We start from the raw sequence: 19,843 nt of genomic DNA, 5'->3' as shown, positions 1-19,843 counted from the left end.
CTTCAAGCTGTTTTCCATTGGAATTATATCATTTACAGAAGCCATTAAATTGGAGTCCTTTTGATGTGTATGTCTTTCAGAGTATTTTCTACTCATTAACACTAATGTGTCTTATTAAGTTTCCCTGAGTGTATATATTATAAAAATATAACAAATCCCCCAGGATTTATGGTCACAATCAGCTACTGTGAGAATGAGCTGGTAACTGGATAACATACCCCAGAGTAGATAACTCAATTCAGACCAGATAATAGAAAAAGCACTGTCACTAATTTTCATTTCATGTCTGGAAACTGACAGTTCTTCCATGTTCCGTATCAGTAGGCACCTGGGGTTTGGGTTAGGTGAAGGGAATAGGAAGGTAATATGATTTATTTATAGGTTCTCTATTCTTTCTGGAAAAAAAAAATCACCTATTCCTGCCAAGAATGTGACATCAAGATGGATTTCTTTTTAGTGAAATAAATGAACAGGAAACTGGACACAAAAATCCTAAAGATCAGAAAGGAGACCTCTCACAGTCCACCACTCAGAGATCTGGGTAATTTAGGAATGTTAACTCACCTAGAACACAGGACCTGGACCAGAAAATGAAGGTAGTACCAGGAAGTGCATTCTCTGAATGAAAATGCTCTTGCCTGAGATAAACGAACATGTTGTGACACTCTACTGCATCCCTAAATGGCGCTGCAGACTGGGATCACTCTGTTCACCGTTCACCATACTGCCACTCACACAGGTGTCACTGCACACAACCATTAATGCCACTTTAAAAGTCTCCCGGTTTCTGGTTCCAGGAGGAAAAAGCAGCGTTTTTTTTGTACAGCCAAGGTCGTTCACAGGTAGATGGTTTTCTTTGTTTGTTTGTTTTGCATCCTGATGTTGGAGGTTGCTTTCCTTTACTTACCCAGATTATTTGGAAAACATTCTTCCCCATTACATCTTTTACCACTGTGGATCTAAACCTTAATCTCCAACACGTCCTCATCAGCCTTAGAAAAGAACAGAAGTTCTCCTCCAGGAAATATTGAAGGAGAGTGTTGAAAGAGTCAGGAATGACACAGGAAAGAAAAAAGCCCTGTCAAAAATCAAGTAAATTTAAGCCCGTCAAAACTACTTGGTGGCATTTAATTTGCCCTCTCCTGTCTAGTTGGCCTTTCCGGACATACGGACAGCGCCGAGGTGAATCAACACCTGCCTTCGCATCCCTAGCTTCGACTGAGGGGTTTTAGGATGCCTTTCTGGGAAACCTCAACAGCTATCTTCATCACCCCTTCTGGAGACGTTGCTCTCAAGACCTTCCAAACTTTGGAAGCTAAGAATGGAGGGGCGGAGGGCGCCAAGAAGGTCGTGCGCAGGAAGAGGAGCCAAGAGTGACCCTCTCCAGGGCCGTCCCCTGGCCGAGGCACCCGCACTGTCCTTTGGCTCTGGCCGGTCCTCCCAGAGCCGCGGATCCGGGCCCGGGATGCTTCAGGGAGGTGGACGCCAGCGGCCTCCCGACCCAGTCTCGGCCCAGGCAGCGCCCGCGGTCGCCGCTCCTCCGCAGGATCCGGCCTGGCAGCTCCGGGAGGGGGCCGATCGGGGCCTCCGCCTCCCCGCGGCCGAGCCCCGCCTCCAGCCCGCAGCTCCCGGGCCGCCGTCGGAGCCCTTACCCGTAGGACGTGGTAGCCTTCCGTGCCTCCGCCTGGGATCTCGACGCTCTGCGAAGAGCCCATGGCGGCGGGCGATCGGTGTGGACTAGACGGACTTCGTGCTGCTCCCCGCCCCCAGCGTACCACCCGCTCCGCTCCTCCGCGTAGCACTTAGGACGTGGCACTCGCTGCCGCCCGAGAGCCGGGCCGCACTGCCCGCCGGGAGATCGTCGCCGAGGCAGCCGGGGCCTCTGAGACGCCGCAGACAGCGCCACCTGCCGCGAGCCACAGAAAGGGGCCTGAGAGCCCACCGGCGGCGAGGAAGGGCGGGGAGGAGCCTATTTGTGCTCGCGAGAAAACAGTTCCTCGAGCCCGACTAGTTGCTATAGGGCCCTGAGTTGGACAAGATTCATCTAGGCGCGTTCGCCTGGTTGCAGCTCCCCCTGGTGGCCAGTGACAGGGGCAAGGGCTACTGCAGGAAAGAGCAAATGCAAAATTCAAGGAGGTTTTTATACTCTGGGTGCACAAGGCCTGTCTCAGATTGTACATCTGAGAGTAATACGTAGGCTGAATACTAAGGCCGGGCCGCTCCCAAAGAGCCATTAGGTATTACCCACAGCTGTACACAGGTTTATAAAGGAAAACATTCCTATTGTAAATTAGCTGTCCCAAAGAGTTATGGAGTCATGGAGTACCCACATGTTTGTTTACATCTTTATGTTTATATTTGTTTGTGTGTGTGTGTGTATCTCCCCCGCTCAACCGCCCTGTGAGAACAAGATCAGAGGTGCAAATGGTGGGAAAATAAGTTGAGGGGAATAAGCTTATAAAATGGGCACACTGTGCTGACCCCCCCAACACATACATACACACACACACACACACACACACACACACACACACTTTCTTTTCCAAGAAGCAATTTACCTGCAGCCCTGGTGGGTTAAGTGGACAGGATATGTCACATTCCCCAGCAAACTACCTGTTATCGCAGGAGAAATGCAAGGTCAAAAGTAATGTTCATAAGAGGAAAATTTACCCAGAAGGGGAAGACTTTTGTGACCCTTTTCATAAACCAGATCCTGAAACTCAGAGAGATAAGTATAATTCCTCCTAACCATAAAATTTGTAAGAATTGATGGTTAAAAATTCATTTAGAATGAGGTCAAAGTGACCTAGAATTGTCATGGCAGTGGGGACTTGAAAGTTTGAGGTCTTCTTGACGTCAGTCAAAAGTTAAGAGGTGGACCTGGGTGGTACTCTCCAGAAACTTCTCTGGGATCTCCAATAAAACTGGAGTGCACTCAATAGATGAATGGATAAAAAAAGTGGCATATTTACACAATGGAATATTACTCAGCAATAAAAGAGAATAAAATCATGGCATTTGCAAGTAAATGGATGGAGTTAGAGAAGATAATGCTAAGTGAAGTTAGCCAATTCCCAAAAGCCAAATGTTGAATGTTTTTTTGTGATATAAGGAGGCTGATTCATAATGGGATGGGGAGAGGGAACATGGGAGGAATAGAGGAACACTAGATAGGGCAGAGTTATTGGAGGGGAAGGGAGGGGTCATGGGGTTATAAATGATGATGGAATGTGGTGGTCATTATTCTCCAAAGTACATGTATGAAGACACAAATTGGTGTGAATATACTTTGTATAGAACCAGAGATATGTGTAATAAGAATTGTAATGCATTCTGCTGTCATATATAAATAAAAAAAAACTGGAGTGCAGGACAGACATGCTGTCCTCCTCTCTCTGGGAGGATCCACTTTTCCTTGAGAGAGTCCCTTTGCTTATCCTTCAATCAATCATAACTGTTAATCTGAGCAACATGCCTAAAATCTTTCTGACTTGATCTCAAGAATCAGAGTTTGAAGAGGAGAACATTCTTTGTGCTGCCTCAGTTTCCTGGAAGACCCCAGTCCTATAACACAGGGATACACCAGGCTGGGAAATTTGATTGATTGGATTTCCTTGGTCTTTCAATTCTCCCTGCTCTGAATTCTCCATTTTAGCTCCTTTGAGTAGCCAAGTTTGATTCACACTGTGTTGATCCTACTCTGTTGCTCCTTTTGCTCCTTCCATGTACTCCCTATGCCATTATCCAATGGTCAATCTGACTATCACTAATGGTGAGTCAACCAGCTGTTATCTATTTTCTGATGTTTTGCAATGTGAAATATGTGTTATCACCTATGAAGTATTCTAGCTCCAAATGTTGGTCATACTTCTAGCACATCTTTACTTAGAACCTCTAGTTTACAATAAATACAGAGGACAGACCAGCAAGTAAATCACATCCTAAGGATGAAGGTAAATACAGGATGTGGGCCTTTCTTCAGGACAACTGGCCAATTCTCTTTATTAAGTCAGAATCATATGAATGGAGGTATGCTGTATTAAAAACGACATTAAGAGAAAACTAAGACATGCATTGAAGGTCTTGCATTTGGGTCTTGCTATAGCTTGAATTTGCAATGTCCCTCCAAAGGCACATGTGCTAAAGACTTGGTCACCAGCCTGTGGGTATTGGGAGGGATGGAACCTTAAAAAGTGGAGCCTGGTGGGAGGAAGTTGGGTCTTGGAGGTATGGCCTTGAAGTTCATATTTGAACCCCTCCCCTTTCTTTCTTTCTTTGCTTCCCAGATGCCATGAGGTGAGCAGCTTTGCTCAGTCTTGATGCTCCCAGCCTGATATTCTGCCTCCATACAGGCTGAAAAGCAACTGAGCAAACTGGTTGTGGTTTGAAACCTCTGAAACTGTGAGCCAAAATAAGCCTTTCCTCCTTTGAGTTGATTTATCTCAGGTATTTTGTCGCAGTGACAAAAAGCAGACCAACATGAGGACAATTTGGAGAAATTAGCATGTTTGCTGTAGGACTTTTTTTTTCATTTGTCTTAAGATGGGTTCTTGCTCTGTTGCCCAGGCACATCTTGAATTTCTGGGTTCAAGTGATCTTCCGGCCTCAGCCTGTCCAGTAGCTGGAACTATATACCTAGTATAACTGTGCCCAACTTGTAAAGAACATTTTGACTCAGTTGGAGAAATTTGAATATGTACTGAATTTGAGAAGAGAAGCATTTATTCACATGGAGAAGTAGAAATTATTGACTGAAAATACAAAGCTACTTACAGGACAAGAAAACATTTCCTTAAAATACATATTAATATATATGTGTGCATAAGAAGAGTGTGGAAGGATATGAACCAAGGGTTACAGTGGTGATTTCTGGGTGGTGACAAGCATGTTTTATTTTATTCTTACTGGTTTTGTATTCTGTAATGGTCATGGACTTCCTTTTAATAACAAAAGTTTATTTAAATCTTAAAAAACCATTTATCTTTGCTGCTGATATGCCATTATCAGGTTTTAGAAAGAGAAAGAAAGAAAGAAAGAAAGAAAGAAAGAAAGAAAGAAAGAAAGAAAGAAAGAAAGAAAGAAATCTCCAGTTATTAGGCTTTTCAAGGGCAGGGACTACAGTGGAGTTGGCTTTGTGTTCCTAACTCTTACCAGTGTGCCTGGCAGCTAATTCAACAAATTCATGAATTTAATGCAAGAGAATAAATATAATAAATACATTTGAAGATATATTCTTGTTCTGCTTGGTAATTAATAATATTCTTTGTGATTATTTCATAATCTATTGCTATGTTCAGGGGCCAAAATTTTTGGACCATATTTTCCCCAGATGTCTTGCAGAACCCAGGCAGTGGGTCTTTGGTAGTCCATAATGAAGTATACCCTTTCTTAGAACTGTACTGTGTGTTTCAGCTGCTTTCACTAAAGCAGCTATTCCACTTGCTATTCCCAATAGGCCCTCTACTTTCTTATCCTCTTAACTTTATTCACGATAATTCCCATGTCTCAGATGCTCTTTCCTACAGTTTCTACTTAGAAAAAGTCTGACTATCATCAAAGGCCCATCTTAAATGTGAGTTTCTTCTCATCCTGAGTATCTGGACCACTTAGTTCCTTCTTTCTGGTAACATCACTGTCATCATCACAGGCCTGTCTTCTACCATTCATTCAGTGTAAGAATCATGTATTTTCTTCTTTAGATCCCAAGTTTGTGGTTGGTAATATGGTAGTAATATTTATTGATTTGAATTGAATATGTGTAATCAATGGCTTTCAAGCTTTTGGTTTTTTTCCTTTTCTGACTCAGTTAACAAGTTACTTCTGTGGCTACTATTTGTGCCTCATCAAAATGTGTGTTATTTCTTCAATGGCAATGGGTAGAGAGTGTATTATGGGGCCTGCCTGATTTGGGAATGAAAAAAATTGAGATAACCGGTTCCTAATACCAATTGTCTTCATTATGCTCAAACAGAGGGCAAACAAGAAAATCCCAAGGATATTGCTAAAGCTAGCATAAATAAATACAACATGATGGAGCGGGCACATGAGAAATTATTGTCTAAGTCAGTCTCAATTGGAGTAGGAATCTGCCGTAGGCAAGTTGGCATTTTGAAGCATCATAGTCAGCAGGAAAATCAAAATCCAGAAAAAAGCGAGTACCTACAGGCCAAAAAAACAAAACCAAAAACAAACAAAAAATCAAACCAGAAGAATTTATACTTCTGGAACAAGCATTTGTGTGTTTTTATAGGTTTCATTAATTCTGAGTTCTCATAAATAAGTAGTTGATGATGGGTCATTTTAATCATATTGGCTAGTTAAGCCTATCTTTTTTGCCTTTGCCTTTAGACTAACCTGGGAAAGTTGGGCTCCTGCTGAATTTGGATGGGGACCCAGTCACTGGATAGGTCAAACAAGGGGGCCCCCCTTGTGGCATGGCCCTTTTCTAACCTAGTTTGTTTTGCGAAGGAGTCATGTTATGTGCCATGGAATCTCAACCACTGCTGACTGTACCATAACCTACACTGAATAGTAGTAACCCATGAAGAGGCCTTTTAGGAAAAGTTCTACTCCCTAAAGTAGATGATGGTGATAGCCAGACCAGTCCGATTTTCTCTGTGGGGACTTGGAACTGGAAAGTATAGGAGAGACTCAGTGTGCATTTATTTGCATATTAGAATGTAAACTCTTATCAGGGATAGTCTTTGCCTGCATGTTTACTACTGTATAAGTCCTGCTGACTAAGGACTGTCATAGAAAAGTTGCTTGATAAATGGTTGTTGAATGAATGAATAAATGATCGTGTTAGTAGTCATGATAATAGAAAGCACTAGAGCAATGGTTCCCTAGCTTGGGTATGAATCCATGGAACTTTATAAAAATACAGAAGTTCAAGTGCTAGCCTACTTCACTGAGCCTGGGTCTCAATGTCTTCATTAGTTTCTGGGTGATTTTGATGACACACCTCTTGAGAATTCCCACACTAGAGCAATGCCTAATAAATCCATGCTGTTTTGTGGATAATCAGATAATCTAGGAGACTCTTGAGCTAGGAGGGATCCTCTCAGAAATCAAATGGCCACAAAATCCAAATTGTTCTTTTATTTCTTCGATATACCTATCATCTCTATTGTCAAATTTTCTTTTTATTTATTTATTTTTAAGGAACATATCTTGGAACAATTTTCGATTTACAGAAAAGTTGCAGATAGTACAGAGAGTTCCCATATGCTCTTCACGCAGTTTTTCCTGTTATTAACATCTTATATCCACCATGGTACATTTGTCAAAACCAGGAAACCAACAATTTGCACATCATTAACTAAACTCTAAAATTTATTCAAACTTCACAAGTCTTTCCACTAATGTTCTTTTTCCATTCCAGGATTCAATCTGAGATCCTGCATCACGGTTATTTATCACGTCTCCTTTGTCTTCTCTGGTTTGTGACAGTGTCTCCATCTTTTTCTGTTTTTCATGACCTTGAAAGTTTCACAGAGCACTGTTCAGGTATTTTAAAGAATATACTTCACTTTAGGGGTATCTACTTGTTTTAGTCAGCTTTTTCCATGTGCTGAGAGACCTGACCAGCACAGTTGTAGAGGAAGAAAAGTTTATTTGTAGGCTATGGTTTCAGAGGTCTCAGTCCACATACAGCAGGCTCCATTCCTCAGTGCTCAAGGTGAAGCTGAACATCACGGTGGAAGAGTGTTGCACAGGGAAGCAGCTCACATGATGATCAGAAAGAGAGGTCTCTGATTGCCAGATACAAATATATGCCCCAATATATACCCCCAATGAACCACTTCCTCCAGTTACCAGTTAATTCGAATCTTCAGGGAATAATTCACTGATTAGGTGAAAGCTATAAACCAATCATTTCTCCTCTAAACCTTCTTGCATTGTCTCACACATAAGCTTTTGGGGGTACACTTCACATCTAAACCATAACACTATTATTTTTCTCATGATTAGACTGGGGTTATGGATTTCAGGGAAGAATGCCCAGAGAGGAGGTATTTGCATCATATCATATCAGGATTATGTGCTATTAAATATATGGTTTTACTGGTGTTCACTTCAATCACTTGTTTAAGATGCTATTTTCCTTGATAGTAAAGTTACTGTATCCCTCTTTCTCTAAGTAAGCAAATTACTATGTCTAGACATCTTGTGGGGTATGGGTAGGGGATATCTGTGGACAAGGGGGACAGGTCTTAAGCTCCATTTCCTGGAGAGGAATTATTACATAAATAACTTGGACTTCTTAAATAAGGAATTTTTCCCCTTCTCTCCTACTTATTTACTTATTAAGTCATTTATTCATATCAATTTGGATTCATGTACATTTATTTATGTATAAATCTTTTTTGTTTAATTTTTTTAGTTGTAGATGTACACAATAACTTTATTTTATTTATTTATTTTTATGTGGTGCTGAGGATTGAACCCATTGTCTCACATGTACCAGACTCCACCACTGAGCCACAAACCCAGCCCCATGTATATTTATTTTATACTTTTGGTTATACTGTGTTATTCATTACTGGTAGGAATGCAAAATGATGTCTTTTGCTGCTTAAATTGTACCTGTGTCTCCTCATAAACCACTCCTTCTTCCTGTAACACTGGCAACCGTTAAACATTTTTCCTTCCTTATAGTTTTGCATCTTCCAGAATGTCATATGAATAGAATTACACAATATATAGACTTTTGGGTCTGGTTTCTTTGACTTAGGAAAATGTACTTAAGATTCATGTATACTGTATGACTATATAGCATTTTTATTACTGAATAGTATTCCATTGTATGAATGTGTCATACTTTGTTTTTCTGTTTACCTGTTGAACAGATATGATGGTTGTTTCCAGTTTTGGGCAATTGTTAATAAAGCTTCTATAAACAAACATGTACAAGTTTTATGTGGACATAACTTTTCAGTCACTTGAGTAAATACCTAGAGTAGATTTGTTGGGTTATGTGGTTAAGTTTATGTTTGACTTTATAAGCAACTGCCAAAACTGTTTTGCATTCTCACCAGCAATAACTGAATCAATTCCTATTGATGTTGTCAGTTTTTTTTTAATATTTATTTTTAGGTGTAGATGGACACAACACAATGCCTTTATTTTTATGTGGTGCTGAGGATCGAACCCGGGCCTGCCTGTGCTATGTGAGTGCTCTACCGCTGAGCCACAATCCCAGCCCACTGATCCGTAATCCCAGCCTTGAGCCACAATCCCAACCCCTGAGCCACAATCCCAGCCCTGAGCCACAATCCCAGCCCTAGTTTTTTATTTTAACCTCTCTCTTAGATGTGCAGTGACATCTAATTATGGTTTCAATTTTCATTTCCCTAGTGAAAAATGCTCTTGAACAGCTTTTCATTATGCTTAGATACTATCCATATATCTTTCTTGTGGATGTGTTTTTCCAGATCTTTTGCCCATTTTTAAATTAGGTTGTTTATTTTTGTATTGTTGAGTTTTAAGAGTTTTTTCCTCCTATGTTTTGGGTATGAGTCCTTAACAGATATGTGATTTACAAAAATTTCCCCCAGTTTTCAGCTTGGTAGTGTTTGTTATCTTAACAATATCAAACACAGAGCACAAGTTTTGAATTTTGATGAAGTCCAATTTATCCATTTTTTTTAAAATAGGGTCACACTTTTGGTATTGCATTTTAAAATTATCACCAAACCCAAGGTCATGCATATTTTCTACTAAGTTTCTTCTAGAATTTCTGTAGTTTTACATTTTACAATTAGGTCTATGATCCATTTTGAATTAATTTTTGTACAAGGAGTAAGAAATGTATTGAAGCTCATTTCTTTTACATATGGATATCCAATTGTCTCACTATTGTGTGTTTAAAAGACTATCCTTTTCCATGAATTGTCTTAACAATTTTGTCAAAGTGAGTCTCTAAAGCTGGGTGAAATCATCCCAGCAAACAAACTTGACAAGGTCCAAATTGTACAGATACTTTTGCATTTCTTTGACATGTCTATCATTTTTATTAGTACATCTATTTTTACCTGAAACTTTGGTAACTCAAAGTAGCCTGTTTTTTTTCACAAATAAAAGAATCTGCTTAGCAGTCCTCCCTGGACTGTCTCTTTCAACTATCTCCTGGCAGCTGAGTTCTTCTAGCAACCTTTGCAGGTGCCTGACTTTATGCAAAGACTGGTTGTATTGATTATTACCTGTGAGTCCTTTGAAGATGAAAGATCCTGGTAGAGCCCAGTAATTAGTGCAGCAAGAACTCCATTGACTTCTGATACCCACCTCACTTGCCTGATGAGTTCTTTTTATTTGATGTAGTAGAGAAATGGAAACCCATGTGCTGCACTAAGAAGTTGGCAAAGTCTCTATATGGTTCTGGGTGACAGAGAGGAGCTTATCTTGCCATCTCAGGCAATTCATTTCTATGTGGCTTCTTTTCTATATTATGGGACAACTTCAAGCATGTGGCTAAAGCACACCTTGTATTGTGATGTTAAGAGATGATTGCTGTCTTTAGGTCACAGTGTGTCAAGAGGCTTTCAGGGACTTACAAAGGGCTTGATAACATATTATTCCTCATTCCTCCTGGATATTATCCCAAGGAGATTGCTCTATTTCACGTTAAGATAAATTCTCTTTCCCCTATGACACCATTAACAAATGATTTTCACTTGGAGGACAACCTGGGACATAGCTAAGATTATGTAAAATTCTCAGTCTGATAACTGTAACTCAAGTCCTTTCCTAAGAAAGTATATTGAAATGTAACTGGTAAGAGTGATATTGTTACAGGAAAACCTTGAACCTGCTCTAATATGGATAAAATGTCATTCACAGTGTTGATGCATTATTTGTAGCAATATATTACTAATGTAACCAGGGATCACAAGCTTATGTATCCACAGAGGGAATGAACAGGGCTGAGTATGAGAAAAGTGGAAATAATGTGGGCCATGGGAATAGGATATCTCAAGTCCTTGTAAATGGGCTAGCGGCTCATTTCTGCCCGACTGAAGACATTTAGGGTCCTGTATCACCAAAGTGATTTCCAAAAGAGGTTAGAAACAGCATTTTCTTATGAAATCAACCAATTTTACTTAATGTTAGTTATTACTTAGCATCTTTTTAAAAATAATACTTTGTGTGCCAAAATAATGAATATGTTTAGAGAGAAGTATTCATAGATAATTCAGTTTGTGATCTCTGATTTAGACAATATACAAATCTGTGCCAATAAATGTTAGTTTACCTTAACAAATAGAAAACAGTCTTAGACTCCATTAGAGTGTATTGGCATTTATGATGCAATGCCAAATATCTTATTTGACCTATGGCAATGATTTTTATTCTTATTTTTTTAAGTGGAAGAAGAGAAAGGTGATGTCGTGCTTTAATCATAGCAACTGGCATGTGGCAGAACTAGAGGTGGCACTAAAGCCTCTGACCATAAGTTCAGATCTTCCTACTACATTAATAATTAATGCAATAATATTAGCTTCTATTTGTTAATAGCTATCATAACTATCTCCCTTGATACTGTTTGTATGCATTATTTCTAATCGTCAATAAATCGTCAATAAATTCTGGGTAGGTAGTATTAACTTCATTTTATAGATGTAGGATCTGAAACCCAGAGTGGTTGAATGACTTTCCCAAGAATCCACAACTAGTAAATGGCCAATTGATCCCAAAGTTCATGTTCTTTGGCTACACCCCTGCCTCTCCCTTGAATGGAAATGGAACTAAAGGGTTGTGACTACATTTATACCTCACCTCTCCTGCTAAACTGGAGGAGGAAGAATCCAGCCCAGGGGGAAGAAAATACTGAGGCAGCCTGTAGGTTCTGTCCTGTACGCAGCAGAGTAGGGACCTTTTAGCATTCTTAAAATTCCTGAGCTGTCTGGAGAGACCTCTTTGACTCAAAACTGCAGAGGTTTGAGTCAGAAAATATTAATAGTAATGTTGCTACAATGGTGTTTCTAAGAAATTGTGAAAAAAAAATCCACAAATCTGATCAAGCCTCTAAAATCTAACTACAAGTTGTTAGTAAACATAGTGTACTGAAGAGCATGTTTAAACAATACCATGGGGGGTATAATAGGGAAACTACAGCACAAACAATCTGGTTTATTTAGCAATAAGATGTAAGGGAAAGAAAAGGAAGTAGGAGCCTGTAGTTTAACAAAAAAAGAAAAACTTTAGAGGCATATCAACAAAATACAAGATGTGACTCGATATGCAAAAACTAATTACATTTTTTGGTTTTGTTTTTAGTATCAGAGATTGAACCCAGGGGCATTTAACCACACTGAGCCACATCCCCAGCCCTTTTTATATTTTATTTTGAGACAGGGTCTCACTAAGTTACTTAGGTCCTTGCTAAATTGCTGAAACTGGCTTTTGAGATCCTCTGTTTCAGCTTCCTGAGTCGCGGGGATGACAGGCGTGCACCACCATGCCAGGCTGCAAAAGCTAATTGTTAAAACATGAGATAATCATGACAATTTGAATACTGACTAGATATTTGATGATATTAAATAATTATAAAATTTTAAATGTGTTATTAATTTTTAGAGATATAAAACTGTGAGAGTTTGGGGCTTTCAAACTATTATTTATCTTGTGTTATTTTGGATCTTTTTACTTTAAAACATAACTTTTATTTGTCAGTTTTTGGTAATACATACATTTGGAACAAGATCCAACAGATTTAAAAGAGTGAGTTATTAGAGTTCAGGGATATAGCTCAGTTGGTAGAGTGCTTGTCTTGCATGCATAAGGTCCTGGGTTCAATCCCTAGCACATAAAAAAAATAAATAAGTGATTTTTTAAAAAATAAGTGAATTATTAAAAAATAATTGACTGGCTGATGCAATTCCCTGTACTGGAGGCAACCATTGTGTGTCCCATTAGAATCACTGAATATGCTTTCTTTTTTTGGTACTGGGGATTGAACACAGGCCCTGTGCATATTAGGCAAACACTCTACTGTTGAGTTACATCACCAGCCCACTGTTATTTATTAACTTACCTTTGTGATGCTGGGGATCCAACCCAGGACTTCAAGCATGCTAGGCTAATACCATACCACTGAACTACATCCCCAACCCCTAGTGTGATTTATTTTGATGTGTACAGATTTAACCTAATTTTTGCCCAAATGGTCACCTGTTTGTTCTAAAATGATTTAATGAATTATCAAACTTTTCCCAGAGGAAATAGATTTAAAATCCCATCTTTACCAATTACAAAATATCCATATGTATTTGATTCTATATATGGTCTTTGTATTTTGTTAATTCATGAACCAATATCACATTTTATAAATATACTATACTATAATATATTTCAACTTGTCACTTTTTATTTTTTCTTTTCAGAATTTTCTTTCCACTTTTGTCTGCATGTTTTTACATGTGAACCAGATTAATAATTAGCTAATTATTTTTTGTAAAAGGCCAAAAAGCAAATATTTTTAGGCCTTTCTGTCCTAGATCTCTGTAGCAATTACTTAATTCTGCCATCGTACTGTGTAAGCAAGAGTAAACAATAAGTAAATGAGTGTGTGTGGCTGTGTTCCAATAAAACTTCATTTATGAAAACAGGATATGCTGGACTTGGCACATTGGCTGTAATCTATTTAACACCACATTGGACAAATCCATTTTCCTAAATAAGAAAATAATTCTTGGTGTTTTTTTTTTTTTTGGTGGGGGAGGAGTTTGTCAAATTTATAGATTAATTAGAGAAAATTGACACTTTTATGATTTTTAGTCTTTCTATCTTAGAACAGGAAATACTTTTCATTGAGTTAAAGCTCATTTGGTGCCCTTAGTAGTATATAAAAAATTTACCCTATATATTCAAAGATATGTTCATCTTCAATATTTGTATCCTAGCCATTAGGGCACTACATGTGTGCATGTTGAGATATTCCTTGATTATTTTCTCTATCAATAATATTCTCTTAATCTGTGCTGGGGTTGTAGCTTAGTGGTAGAGTGCTTGCCTTGCATGTGTGAGGCCCTGGGTTTGGTCCCCAGCACCACATAAAAATAAATAAATAAAAATAAAGATATCCACATAAAAATAAACAAATAAAAATAAAGATATTGTGTCCATCTACAACTAAAAAATATTCTCTTAATCCTTTTTATCTCTGTTCATCTTTTCTTCATTTTTCTTGCTTTTCTTAATCCTGTTCTTTGTGACTCTTGTGGTGTTTTTAGTGACGTCTGTTCTTCTTTGTGTTGCCTTCAGTATGGCCTGTAATGAAATGCTTTCAGTCACAAGTAACATAAGCCAGTTAAAAGTGGTTTATAAATTGAAGAAACTGTACTTCACATAGAAAGAAGTTTGGAGATAGAAATTTCAGAGTCTCAGAGATATAAGGGGAGTTAGTTTATTTTATCTTTTCATGCATGAGAATAAAATGGCTACAGTAGCTCCAAACATTGTCAAATGATAGCACATGAGAAGAGAATACATTTTTGACTTTGTATCTTTTTTTAAGATCAAGGGAAACTGTCTTAGAAGCTTTTTGGAACTTTTATGTTTTATCAGCCAAGGTTGTATCATATGTTCATGCCTAACCAGCCTCTGTCAAAGGGAATAGAATTACCAGACTTGAGTTAGACAAAATTGACACTTACCCCAGGGACTAGGGAGGGGCCCATGAATCACTTATAAAGCTTTAGAAATCAAGTCAGACTGATACCGGATACAGTGTAGACTGCTATGAAACAGAACAGATATATAATGTGTGGTCTGCTATGGTTTGGATGTGGTTTGTCCCCATTCCGTCTAGGTCCTCTCTGTGGCAATATTGAGATGGTGAGACCTTTAAGTAGGGCTTAGAGAGAGCTCCTTAGGTTGACTACGGACATGACCTTGGATGTGGGGAGCCATTCTCACACGCGACTGGGCAACTCCCGGTTTGGGTCAGAGGCGTTCTGGCTGTGTCGGAACTTTCCCGGCCCTCTCCTGATGAGAGAACCCGTCTGTGTGGGGCTGTGACTGACCTCTGACCCCGGGGGCCCAATCACTGACCCTGACCTCGGAGTGCGGCCCCCCTCAACCTTCATTGGATGGAATTCTCCCCTGAATTTCTTGTTCCCCAATAAAAGGCTACTCCCAGGCGTGTTCACTCTCTCTCTCTCCTGCTAGCCCTGAGTAATCCTTGCTGCCCTACCGGGTGGTTAGAGGTGGGAACCAGAGAGGGGAGCGTCTCAGACCTGGCCATAGAAAAAGGTAACTGAGTCGAGGTGGGAACCAGAGAGGGGAGCGTCTCAGACCTGGCCATAGAAAAAGGTAACTGAGTCTGTGTGTTTTATTTCGATCTCTGCTAGCTAACTTTTATGCCAAGAACCTCATTAGTGAAACCATTGCGCTGGCCGCATGGTGGACTTGGAAGGGGTTAAGGTAGTACTCAAGCAAAGATTCTGTTAAGAGCCTAAGCCTGACCCACCCAGCCACTGGCTGGCTAGTGTTTTCAGGATGTGTCCTTCCTCCCGTATATTGCCGTCTGCCATGATTTGATTACGGCCAAGAAGGCCCTCAATACAGGGAGCCAATGCCAGCACTATGTCCTTGAATCTCTAAAACTGTGAGCTAAATAAACTTCTTTTCTTGACTTATATTTCATTATAATAATGAAAAATGGACTAATACATGGTCAATTGATTTTTTATGAAGGCAAATTACCCAGGCAATTCAATGGAGAAAGAATAGTTTTTTCATCAAATGGTGCTTGGCAATTGGACATCCATATGCAAAAGAAGAGAGAGGAGAGGACAGTGAAAGAAATAGGGAAGGAAGGTAATTTTAGTCTATATCTCACAAAAATTAGCTAAAAAAAAAAAAAAAGAAAAGAAAAGAAAGCTAGATACTGGGTGACACACCTGTAGTCCCAGCTACTTGGGTGACTGAGGGAGGCTCAAGCCCATGAGTTTTCGACCAGCCTGGCAACATAGTGAAACCCCATCTCAAAAACTAATAACTCAGATAATATACCTAAATATAGGACATTTAAAAAATATAGAACACAAAAAACATAAGCTATAAAAGAATAATTAATATACAACACTTTGTCCAAGTTTGAAATTTTGACTGTTCAGAAAATGCTATTAAGAAAATAAAAGGTTAAGCTACATACTGGAAGAAAATATTTGGAAAACATATATCTAAGAAATATATATTTTGAAAATGGGCAAATAGCCCAATTTTGAAAATGAACAAAGGCTTAATAGTCATTTCATACACACAAAAAATGATGTACAGATGACAATGAAAGAGGCCATGAAAAGATGCTTACCATTATGAGCTTTAGGTAAATAGGAATTAAATCCACAATGAGAGATCACTACATAATTATTGGAACTGCTAAAATAAAAATAGTTGAGAAGCACTATCAAGAGTATGAGGCACTTAGGATGCTCAAAACTTGTGGAAATATGAAATGGTACAGCCACTTTGAAGAAGAGTTTGGCAGTTTATTATCAGACTAAACACTATGTGAGTCAATGATCTCACTCTTAGATAAATTTACTGAAGATTAATGTCTATACAAAATATCCAGTACAAAAACCTTTTCATAGCTCAGCACAGAGAAATATCCTAGTAATTCAATGTAATCCCAGTGACTTGGGAGACTGAGGCAGGAGCAGGAGTATCACAAGTTAAAGGCCAATCTGGGAAACAATGAGGCTTGATTCCCAGTAATGAAAACCAAAACCAAACCAAAACAAAAAACAAAAACCCTAAAAAAACTATACATAAATGTTTTTAGCAGTTTTATCATATGTTTGTTGTGAATCTGTCTAAAATGTGCTTTGAACTCTAGCCGTGAGATATCCTTACTGAGTGGATGTCTTGGAAAAGGGAAGACCCTCCTCACCTCTTCATGGTGCCTGACTTGAACACACCATTGCAGGGCAAAGGTATCACTTGACCTTTTATGGTAGAAATATTCATGGTACAGCCATGAAGGCAAGGTTGGAATAAAGTGATGGAAAAAGAAGGAAAAAGAATGGATTAATAACAATAACAACAATGGATTAGTAAAGGGAAAGAATTATCTAGTTGTTGGGAAAGAATGGAAATGTCCCGGTCATCTCAGGCCCTGTCTCCTTGAGGCTGATCAGGACACTGTAGGACATACTGGTGCCATCTCAGTGGAACGTAGCATTTACAATAATGTCTGCAGGAATCTTGTGGAGCTGGATACGTTAGCTTTTTATCACAGTGACTAAAATACCAGACAACAACAACTTAGAGGAGAAAAAGATTTGTTTTGTCTCATGGTTTCAAGAATTCCGTCCATGGTCGGCTGGCGCCATTGCTTTGGGCCTGAGGTGAGACAGAACTTCATTGCAGAAGGACGTAGCAGAGGAGAGATGCTTAGCTCATGGCAGGCAAGAAGCAGAGAGGGGAGTGAGGAAAAGGGGCCAGAGAGAAGATAAACCCTTTGAGGGCATTCCCCCAGTGACCTACTTCCTCCACGGGTTAAGTGTAAGGACCACTTACCTGTAGTCCTTTCAGCCATCATTGGATTAATACACGTATGAGGTTAAAGCCTCTTGATCCAATAATTTCTCAAAAGTCCCACCTCTAAACACATGAAAATTTGGGGAACATTCTAAATTCAAACCATAACACTGGTCATCAATCTCTTTGGGGAGGGTAACCTTAGTGCCTTCCTCCCAATTGTGCCAGGATGGTGACAAAGCAATTTTATGGAATTTTCATTTATTTTTTATTTTTTTTGCAAATCCTCCTGGAAAATTGGATATTAAAATGCAAAATATAAACCCCAACTCTTCTCACATCATATAAAAGTTAACTTGAAATAGGTTCTAAACCATTTTCTTACTCAAGATTAAGAACAAAAGCTATAATGCTACAAGAAGAAAATGGAAAGTCTTTGAAACTTGAATTTGGCAAAGATTTGCAAAAAGAACTCAAAGAGCACAGTAAATTGTATTTATCAAAATTTAAAACTTTTTTTTCTATTCAAAAGATAATTATTAGAAAAAAGAAAAGGCCAGCAACAGAATGGGAGAAAATATTCTCAATACATATATGAGACCCATAGATAATAAACAATTAATGACTCAAAATGTAAAAACCAGACAAATTAATAAGGAAAAAATTATTGTACCAAGAGGCAATGAAGCAAACAATATAAACAAGTAATTATAGAAGATAAAATCAGATAGTCCATGGAAATATGAAAAAGTCAAGTACTTCCAGAAATTTTCTAAAAGACAATTAAGGCAGTACTCACATTGAAAATTACAAAATATTGCTTAAAGAAATTTAAGAAGACCTAATCGAATGTTTATAGATTGGAAGATTTAATATTGTTAATATGACAGTACATTCAAGATGATCTAAAAATTCAATATAATTCCTATCAAAATTCCAAGTCTTTTTTTTCAGATTGGAAAAATTGATCCTCAAATCACATGTAATTGCAAGTGGCTCCAAATAACCAGATAATCTTTAGGGTGGTGTAGAGTGGAGAGGAACAAAGATGGAGAATTTATATTTGATTTCAAAGCTTACTTACAGTAATCAAAATAGTGTGATACCAATATATGGCTAGACATATAAACCAAAGGAACAGAATGGAGAGTCCAGAAATAAACCCATACATCCATGGCCAATTGACTTTAAAATTTATTATTTTAGTTGTAGACGATCACAATAACTTTATTTATTTATTTTTATGTGGTGCTGAGGATAGAACCCAATGCCTCATGTGTGCTGAGTAAGTGCTCTACCATTAAGTTACAAACCCAACCCCACCAACTGACTTTTTTTGGGGGTGGTGGGTTACTGGGAATTGAACTCAGAGGCACTTGACCACTGAGCTACATCCCCAATCCTATTTTGTATTTTATTTAGAGACAGGGTCTCACTGAATTGCTTAGCGCTTTGCTGTTGCTGAGGCTGGCTTTGAACTGGCAATCCTCCTGCCTCAGCCTCTGCAGCCTCTGGGATTACAGGCGTGTGCCACTGTGCCTGGCACCAATTGACTTTTACCAGGGTGCTAAGCTCATTCAATGACAGAAAGAATAATCTCTTCTAATGGTGCTGATAACCACATGAAAAGCAATGTATTTGGATTTCTACCTCTCTCTACATGTGAAAATTAACTAAAAATGGAATAATAACAGCCTAAATATAAGAGCTAAAAACAATAAAATTGCCAAAAGAAAATAGTGGAAAACCTTTGTGACCTTGAACTCGACAAAAGATACCCTTCTCTCTCTCTCTCTCTCTCTCTCTCTCTCTCTCTCTCTCTCTCTTATTTTTAGATATAAATGTCAGTAGAGTATATTTTGACATATTATAGATACATGGAGTACAACTTCCCATTCTTGTGGTTGTACATGATGTGTGACAGCAGTGGATTCTTGACTGTGGTGCCAAAAGTATGAACAACACAACAACAAGAAAAGTTATATTGGATTTTATCAAAATTAAAAGATTTTGTGTATCAAAGAGCATTATCAAGTAAGTGAAGAGACGACCTACAAAATGTGTGAAAATATTTATAAATCATATATCTAATAAAAAGCTTAATATCCAAGATATATAAAGAACTTTTTACAGCTTAACAACTAAAAGACAAAACAATCCAATAAAAAGATGAACAAGGAGCTTGAGTAGACATTTCTCTGAAGAAGAAATATAAATGGCCGATAAACACAAGAAAAAATGCTTAACATTAGTCATTAGGGAAATGCTAACTCAAACCATAGTAAAATACCACTTCTCTCTCAATTGAATGATTACTATTTAAGAAAGGAATCACCCCAAAACAACACCAAAC

At 38.5% G+C, this 19,843-nt stretch overlaps 1 protein-coding gene across 1 annotated transcript in view; it reads right to left on the bottom strand.

Annotated features, from left to right (window-relative positions):
- GORASP2 (golgi reassembly stacking protein 2) overlaps positions 1 to 1,920 on the bottom strand; it is a 31,372-nt gene extending 29,452 nt beyond the window's left edge. The window contains exon 1 of the mRNA XM_081261080.1: positions 1,653 to 1,920. Coding sequence (XP_081117206.1) covers positions 1,653 to 1,715 — 63 coding nt within the window. The 5' untranslated portion in view covers positions 1,716 to 1,920. The remainder of the gene's footprint in view (positions 1 to 1,652) is intronic.
- Positions 1,921 to 19,843: the final 17,923 nt, after the last annotated feature.

Source organism: Spermophilus citellus (genome assembly GCF_964194105.1).
Source record: "Spermophilus citellus genome assembly, chromosome: 11".
Classification (NCBI taxonomy): Eukaryota; Metazoa; Chordata; class Mammalia; order Rodentia; family Sciuridae; genus Spermophilus; species Spermophilus citellus.
The sequence above is the reverse complement of the archived record's forward strand: the minus strand, read 5'-3'. Positions and strand labels throughout refer to the sequence as shown.